General features: G+C 48.3%; 1 protein-coding gene and 1 long non-coding RNA gene across 2 annotated transcripts; both read left to right on the forward strand.

Annotated features, from left to right (window-relative positions):
* Positions 1-233: 233 nt before the first annotated feature.
* Positions 234-6,882, forward strand: LOC149126555 (uncharacterized). The gene is made up of 2 exons (XR_016233850.1): positions 234-552; positions 6,587-6,882. It is a non-coding gene; the product is annotated as an uncharacterized LOC149126555 (long non-coding RNA).
* Positions 6,883-7,579: 697 nt separating this feature from the next.
* LOC149126556 (syncytin-2-like) lies at positions 7,580-8,479 on the forward strand. The gene has a single exon (XM_089333533.1). The coding sequence runs from the start codon at positions 7,580-7,582 to the stop codon at positions 8,477-8,479; it is 900 nt and encodes a 299-aa protein (XP_089189659.1).
* Positions 8,480-9,099: the final 620 nt, after the last annotated feature.

The following is a 9,099-nucleotide window of genomic DNA, read 5'->3' on the forward strand; positions in this document are numbered from 1 at the left end:
TAGTTAATATGTATCAATTACTATTTCTTCTCCAAAGTATTATTAATTGTCGGGGACCACGCAGCATGTGACCTCTTAGTTGAGAGACAGGGCTGGACAGGCCAGACCTGATAGTACTGATAACGCAACCTTGTGTGACCTTGTGCCATAAGGCCTTGTAACCTTTCCCCTACTTGCACTAGCATTGCAGCTACAAGATAAGTGCCCCCCTCCTTCCCCCGCCCGATACCCTGCCTCGATGATATATAAGTGTGTGGTTGAAAAATAAAGTCGCAGCTTGATCGGCACCTGTCTTGCTGCCATCTTTGTGTCTCCTGTCCCTTTCATTTCTCCTTCTAGGTGCTCGGCCCCAGTTGCTGTCCCGCGGGACGGGACAACTGGCGCCCAACGTGGGGCTCGAGTGCGGCCCTTGGGGTTCGAGTGCCTGTAAGATTGGAGGAACGCCGCCTTCCAGGAGGAAAACTTGGATCCAAGTGATTGTGCGACCGGCTCGGAACTGCCCACCCGAGATCATTAGCATCGGTCGATGCTGCGGAGTGAAGACGGCGCAAGGTAAGTGACAGCCATGGGACAGGCATTATCGTCACGGGAAATGTTCATTTCGGGTCTCAGGGAGGCCCTCAAGACACGAGGAGTTCGGGTTAAAAATAAGGATCTAAAGGCATTTTTTGAGTATGTAGAAAGATTGTGTCCCTGGTTCCCCAAGGAAGGAACAATTGACGAGATCAAGTGGGAAAGAGTTGGAAGTTGTTTAAAGGATTTTCATGAGACCTTTGGCCCTGCAAAAGTGCCTATTACGATTTTTTCATATTGGAACCTGATTAATGACATTCTAAAAACCTGTCACCTAGATAAGACTATTGATGCCCTAGTAAGGGATGGTGAGGAGACGTTACAGCAATCCTCCCGACCTGCATCTAAATGCCCATCTGTCATTCTAGATATACCCTCCACTGATGATGATCCCAACAATAAAATTAAAAAGTCCACTTTAGCCCCTACCAACGAAGCGAGCCGACTATATCCTGCCATCCGAGACAAATTAGATTCAGATGAGGAAGCTGCCCCAGAGGAAGAGGTCGTGCACTATCATAATTCCAATTGGCCCCAAAATGTTAAAAATCCCCCTCCATACAATACTCACCCGCACCTTCCCATTTGTGCCCCGGCTCTCTATGACTTTAACCCTCCTGTGCCTGACTTGTCGGCCTTGCGACAGTCACTTCAACAGAGACGAGAGCACATCCAGCTCCTTAAGGAAATAAAATCCCTTGACGAGGAGCTCCGCCACCTTGCCTTAGAGCAGCCCCTTCCAAAACCTAAACAAGGTAAAGTCAGGTCCAAAACCCAACCCCTTCTAGCTTTCCCTGTAACCAGGAGGCAAGCCGGAGGTCATTCTGAGCCTGCCGCTGATGGGGAAAATGAGGCTGAAGAGAATTCGCCCCACCACTCTGAGGAAGATAGTGAGGAACCTGGGTCGGAGGAGGAAGATCAGGTCCCCAATCAAGGACCTGGTAATGTGTGGGGAGCAATCCGGACTGGACTGAGTTACTGGAATTAAGACTTATTCTATGCATCTGCTCTCCCACAATATGGCGCTGGGAGAGAAGTAAACAGCTTCCGCACAGCTGCCTCCAGTTCAACCAATAAACTGTAGGACTTGCTCCTGATTGGAGAGCAGCGTACTCGGCATGTGGGCAGCCGAGTTGGGATTGGCGGAGGAGGACTATAAAGGAGGAGAGAGACGGCATGCACCAGGAACATCTATGGGGAACATCTAAGGGAACCCGTGCAGCCCCCGAGAAAGCCGGCCGGCGGTGTGCCGCTCCCCTGCGGAAGTGGGGAATGTGGCCAGGGGGAACTGCCCTTCCACGGAGGTGGAAGGGATAGTAGCCAACCCGGGAAGAACCAGCAGCAAACCCGGGGAGGGCCGAGCAGACGAAAGAACAGCGCAGGGTCCTGTGTTGCTCCTCCACGAAGAGGGGGAGCGACAGTAATGGACAGCCACCACCCTATAAAAAACTTAGTCTCAGATTTATTGAAAAACTTAAAACTGCTTGCACCCAGTATGGTCCCACTGCCCCGTATACTCAGGCCTTATTGGAAAGCCAGAGTGCCCGGTGGCTTACACCTAATGATTGGGACTTCCTCGCCAGAGCTGCTCTCAGCGGAGGTGACTATGTCCTGTGGAGGGCTGATTATGTTCAAATTTGTAAAGAAATAGCCCAACAAAATTTTGCTAAAGCTTCATCTAAAAATTGGACCCTCAAAAAACTTTTGGGAGATGCCCCGTATAATTCCAACAATTCACAAGCCCAGTTCCCTGATGGACTTCTGGCGCAAATTAAAACTGCCAGACTAGGGGCTTGGAGAAAGCTCCCTCAAAGGGGAGCAGTCACTACCTCTTTGGCTAAGATTCAGCAGGGGCCCGACGAGCCTTATAGTGATTTTGTCTCGCGCCTTAATGTTGCAGCTGAGAGACTAGTTGGCCCAGGAGAAAATGGAAGTGCATTTGTTACGCACCTCGCCTTTGAAAATGCCAACCCAGCTTGTAAAGATATTCTTCGGCCTCATAAACATAAGGGTGATCTTTCAGACTATGTGAGGCTCTGCGCTGGTGTGGGATCGGCCCATGCCATGGGCTTGGCAATTGGGGCCGCACTCAAACTGACCCAAAATCCCTCCAAGGGGACCTCCACTTGCTACGCCTGTAAACAGCCTGGACATTTTGCCCGTGAATGTCCAACTGCCTTATCAAACAGGCCCATGGCCCAAGGCGCGGCTCCATCTCCTCCAGGTAGGCCGCTCCCCTCCACCCCATGCCCCCGATGTCATAGGGGTTATCACTGGGCAAATGAATGCAGGTCAAAGACTAATTCTTCAGGCCAACCCCTCCCTCCTAGTGTGCCGGGAAACTCCCAGAGGGGCCAGCCCCTGGCCCCAGTTTCTCAAAGGACAAACCCTGGGGCAGTACGGTTTGTCCCTTCCCAGCCTCAGGCTCAGCAAATACCTCAACAATTGCTTCTCTCCAACGAGCAACCCCAGGTAGCGCAGGACTGGACCTCTGTGCCGCCTCCGATACAATATTAGATTCCACCCAGGGCCCACAAATTATCCCTACAGGGGTGTGGGGCCCCTTGCCTTCGGGTACCTGTGCTTTTATTCTTGGCCGAGCATCAGCCACCCTTAAAGGCATTCAAGTTTTTCCCGGTATTATTGACGGTGACTTTACCGGGGAAATAAAAATCCTAGCAGCCGCTATCAGTGGAGTAGCTGCCGTTCCACAGGGCACCCGTTTAGCACAAGTGGTTCTTCTGCCTTTAATTACTGGAAGTACATCCTCAATTTCTTCCAGGCCCCGAGGCATTACCCCTTTGGGCTCCTCGGATGCTTATTGGGTCCAGCCAATTACAAAAAATAGGCCTGTGTTAACCCTTACTATTGAAGGAAAGGATTTCAAGGGCATTTTGGACACAGGGGCAGATGCCACGGTCATATCTCAAGATCATTGGCCCTCCCATTGGCCGCTGACCGCATCTCTCACCGATTTGCGAGGTATAGGTCAGTCCAATAACCCCCAAGTCAGCTCAAGGGTATTACGCTGGAAAGATAAGGAAGGCAATCAGGGCACTGTGACTCCTTTTGTATTACCAGGCCTTCCTGTTAACCTGTGGGGACGTGACATTCTCTCCCAAATGGAAGTTATCCTGTGCAGCCCTAATGCTGTGGTCACACAACAAATGCTGCGCATGGATTATGTGCCTGGCACAGGACTTGGAAAAATGAGACATGGCATAACTCAACCTATTACAGCCCCCTCTAAAACAGATAGACATGGGCTCGGATATTCGGATTTTTAGTAATGGCCACTGGCCTTCCTGTACCCCATGCAGATAAAATCACATGGAATACTCAAACTCCTGTTTGGGTGGATCAGTGGCCGCTTACTCAAGAAAAGCTAAATGCCGCTACAGCGCTTGTACAGGAGCAGCTCGCGGCTGGACACCTAGAGCCTTCCAATTCTCCCTGGAATACGCCCATTTTTGTCATAAAGAAAAAATCTGGTAAATGGCGCCTTTTACAGGATTTGCGCGCCGTTAATAAGGTCATGGCACCCATGGGTGCCCTCCAACCTGGCATCCCAACCCCCGTGGCCATCCCAAATGGTTATTACAAAATAATTATAGATCTCAAAGACTGCTTTTTCACTATTCCTCTATACCCTGATGACCGTCCTTATTTTGCCTTTAGCCTCCCCTGTGTTAATTTCCAGGGACCGATGCAAAGATTTCATTGGAAAGTCTTGCCCCAGGGAATGGCCAATAGCCCCACCCTTTGTCAAAAGTTTGTAGCACAGGCAGTGGACCCGGTTCGTTTACACTGGCCGCACATTTATATTCTACATTATATGGATGACATTTTACTGGCGGCTCAAAACAAGTCAGACCTACAAGATTGCTTTACAGCACTTTCTAAAGCCTTTCTTGCCCTTGGTTTACAAATTGCTCCTGATAAGGTCCAGTTACAAGACCCCTTTACCTATTTAGGTTTAAAATTACAACAGGATTTGGTTTTTGTGCCCCGCATCCAGTTCCGCTTGGATTGCCTCCATACCCTTAATGATTTTCAAAAACTTCTAGGAGATATTCAATGGCTCAGGCCCTATTTAAAAATATCTAATAATGTCCTTTTGCCCCTCAATGACATTCTGCGAGGAGACCCAGATCCCTCTTCCCCCCGCGAGCTCACCCCTGCTGCGGGAGACGCATTAAACCAAGTAGCGCAAGCCATCAGCCAACAGTTTGTTTCACAGATTTCTTATACTCTCCCCCTGCTTTTTGTAGTTTTAGCCACACCACATACGCCCACTGGAGTTTTTTGGCAAAAATCCCTCATGCCCAATAAAAAGGGTCAACCTCTTTTCTGGGTTCATCTTCCCATTTCCTCATCTAAGGTAATTGCAGTATATTTGTCTCAGGTTGCTTCAATAATCATCAAGGCTCGTTTCCTTTCCCGCCAATATTTTGGAAAAGACCCCGATGTTGTAGTAGTGCCATATACCCGAGAACAGACCCAGTTCCTTCTTCAAACTTCTGATGACTGGGGAATAGCCATGTCAGGATTTATGGGAGTCATTGACAATCACCTCCCTGATGACCCCGTGTTACAGTTTGCCCAATCCTATTCCTTTATTTTCCCAAAAAATACAAAAAGTAACCCCATTCCAAAGGCTGTTACGGTGTTTACAGATGGGTCCTCCAATGGAATGGCTGCCTTCGTGGCAGATAACCGTTCCCACGTTTTTAAAACATCTTATCAGTCGGCCCAGTTGGTTGAGCTGTATGCCATACTTCAAGTCTTTACACAGTTTTCCAGTCAGGCTGTAAATATTTATACCGATAGTGCATATGTAGCTCACTCCATTCCGTTGCTTGAGACTTCTCCTTTTCTTAAAACAACTTCCAACGCTATGCCCTTGTTTATACAAATTCAAAAGCTAATACAAGAAAGACAACAGCCCTTCTATTTGGGACATATTAGGGCACACACAAGCCTACCAGGATCACTCTCAGAAGGTAATGCCCAGGCAGATGCTGCTACAAGGCTTACCTTCCCCACAACTGTGGGATCAGTGCAGAAAGCTCAGAACTCAGAAGGTAATGCCCAGACAGATGCTGCTACAAGGCTTACCTTCCCCATAATTGTGGGATCAGTACAGGAAGCTCAAAACTTGCATAGGTTGCATCACTTAAATGCTCAATCTCTCCGTTTGTTTTGTAAAATTTCACGAGAACAGGCTCGTGAAATAGTCAAAAAATGCCCCTCATGTGTTACAAGCCAACCTGTACCGCATTTGGGAGTCAATCCGCGTGGTCTTCTCCCTAATCAACTGTGGCAAATGGATGTCACACACTTCCCAAAATTTGGCAAACTAAAGTATCTCCATGTCTCTATAGACACCTATAGTGGCTTTGTCTTTGCCTCCCCCCACACAGGAGAAGCTGCTAAGGATGTTATCTCGCACCTTATCACAGCTCTTTCTGTACTGGGAAAACCTGTTAAGATTAAGACAGACAATGGTCCTGCTTATGTCAGCACTAAGTTTAAACAATTTTGTGAGGCGCTCCATATTAACCACAATACAGGAATTCCCTACAATCCACAGGGACAGGGAATCGTTGAGAGAGCCCATCAAACACTAAAAACTTGGCTCACTCGGCTTGAAGCCACTTCCTTGTCTTTTGCCTCTCCCCGCGACCGATTGAATCATGCGCTCTTTGTGCTAAACTTCCTGACCTTGGATAATAATAATCATTCAGCTGCGGACCTTCATTGGCACCCTTCCCCTGATACGGCTCCGCCTATGGTAATGTGGCGAGACCCCCTCACCAGTAGCTGGCACGGCCCAGATCCAGTACTCATTTGGGGACGTGGCTCAGCCTGCATCCTGGACCAAAAACAATCGGCACCAAGATGGCTACCTGAAAGATTAATTAAACAAGTTAATCCACCAATTCCTACAAATAATGATGTTGTTCCAGAGCCTGTACTTGGCCCTGAGAACGCCTTTTCTTTATACCCACAGGAATGAAAAGACCCGGCTGGACGCTACTGGGACTCATTACAGGACTCCTTATTATTGCTGGAATTGTTGCCATTGTTGCTATTTGAGTATCTTATCTTCTCTCTATTCTCTCCTCCCCTGCTACATTTCCTGAGGGCTCACTGATTAACCCCTCCAAAGGGCCCTAATACAATGGCCCTCAGCCTTGCTCTCCTGATGATGGCAATCTACACCATCCATTGGGCTCCACCAGTCTTTGCAGGGCTTGACAACCCTCAGGGCATTCAAAAATACCTTCAACAGCATCACCCTTGTACCTGCTCAGGGGGCATAATAGTATCCTTCCCACGAACCTGTGGCCGTGGCCGCATTTTACACAAGACTGCGGAGATAAAACTGCTTATCTGACCGTCCCGGGTTCCCGATGGTTCTGTGTTCCCAAACCTAAGCTAGACTCTTACCGCACTGGGGATCAGTGCCCATCAGAGTGCAATAAAACTATCCATTACTCCGTGCACTCCTCCTGTTATACACAGTATCAAACCTGTAACAAGGGAAATCAGCGTTTATTGTTTGCTGTTATGTCAGGAGATTATGAGGGAACGTTCGGAGGAGAGTTGTCCTCTTCACGCTTCAGCTCCCCCTCCTGCCCCACTAAGGGACAAGTAGCCTGCTGGTACCCTATAGCCCCTGTGGGAGTGTCTGATGGTGGAGGCCCTCAGGATACCCTTACTAAATTAAAAACACAAAAGGTACTCGAAACTGTATTTGAAAGCCTTTACCCTTCCCTCCAATACCACCCCCTGGCTAAAGTTCATTCCAGAGGAAATAAAGACTTGGATGTCAATACCATCGATATCCTTACCAACACCCATAAACTGCTTAATCTCTCTGCCCCAAACCTTGCAAGAGACTGCTGGCTCTGTTTACGCCAGGGACCCCCCCCTTCCTCTTGCCATTTTTCTACCGCTTAATAATACCCTTGAGTTCAATAGCTTCTTGGGCCACCCCCCTATGCAGCCCTTTCCTGTTCTTCCTGTCCCAACGGAAAATATCACTTGCCTTTGTAAACCTCCCAACAACAATCCCTTCGATATCGATGTAGGCCTTGCTCCTTTCTGTACAAATAATGTAACAGTAAACTACCCTCTTTATGCCCCTAATTCCACCATTTTTGTATGTAGGGATAATTTAGCTTATACCATTTTACCAACAAATTGGACCGGTAATTGCATGCATGCTATACTTTTTCCTGATATAGAGATTATCAATGGAGATACCCCTGTTCCTATCCCCTCCCTTGATTATATTGCAGGGAGACAAAAACGAGCTATTCAATTTATTCCTTTATTAGCCACATTGGGAATTTCCTCAGCTATGGTTACAGGATCCACAGGACTAGGAATCGCGGTCCACAAATATAGAGAATTGTCCCAACAACTTATTAATGATGTGCAGACCCTATCCACCACCATTCAGGACCTTCAAGATCAAATTGATTCCCTAGCGGAAGTGGTTCTACAAAATCGTAGAGGCTTAGACTTGCTTACTGCTGAACGGGGAGGTATTTGCTTGGCTTTACAGGAAAAATGCTGTTTTTATGCTAACAAGTCTGGCATTGTTCGTGATAAAATCAAGACACTTCAAGAAGATCTGGAGCTTCGTCGACGTGCCATGGCTGAAAATCCCTTTTGGACTGGATGGAATGGACTGCTTCCCTATTTGCTACCGCTTTTAGGCCCCATTGTTGGGTTGCTTGTTGTGCTATCTATAGGTCCTTGTCTCCTCAATAGGCTGATGACCTTTATCAGACAACAAGTAGATAATTTAGCAGCCAGACCAATTCAAATACATTACCAAAGTCTGGCCATGGAAGATCCCATGGAAAACGTTATCTCTCTCTCCGGCCGGTGATGTCTGGCCAGTGAGGTCACAGTCCCTCCAACAACTGACTCTCCCCTTCAGTCTGCCGCTGCCCCAGTTGGGAGCCCAGGAAGGGCCCCAGGCCTATCAATAAAACGAGCAGTAAGCCAATGACGGGCACCTTCCCGGAACCTCACCCACCTAAGACAGGAGTCCTTGGGGACTGGCAAGGATATCCAATGACGGGTAAGAGGTGCTGGAGCTCCGGGTCGATTCCTAAGACAGGCACTGCTCGCTCATCATGCTTGGCCTAACCGGTAGCCATTTCTGTTTAATTGATAAGAAAGGGGGATATGTCGGGGACTACGCAGCATATGACCTCTTAGTTGAGAGACAGGGCTGGACAGGCCAGACCTGATAGTACTGATAACGCAACCTTGTGTGACCTTGTGCCTTAAGGCCTTGTAACCTTTCCCCTACTTGCACTAGCATTGCAGCTACAAGATAAGCCCCCCCCCTCCTTCCCCCGCCCGATACCCTGCCTCGATGATATATAAGTGTGTGGTTGAAAAATAAAGTCGCAGCTTGATCGGCACCTGTCTTGCTGCCATCTTTGTGTCTCCTGTCCCTTTCGTTTCTCCTTCTAGGTGCTCGGCCCCAGTTGCTGTCCC

This window comes from Oryctolagus cuniculus, chromosome 5 (genome assembly GCF_051225735.1).
Source record: "Oryctolagus cuniculus isolate XC-2025 breed Fujian yellow rabbit chromosome 5, ASM5122573v1, whole genome shotgun sequence".
NCBI lineage: Eukaryota > Metazoa > Chordata > Mammalia > Lagomorpha > Leporidae > Oryctolagus > Oryctolagus cuniculus.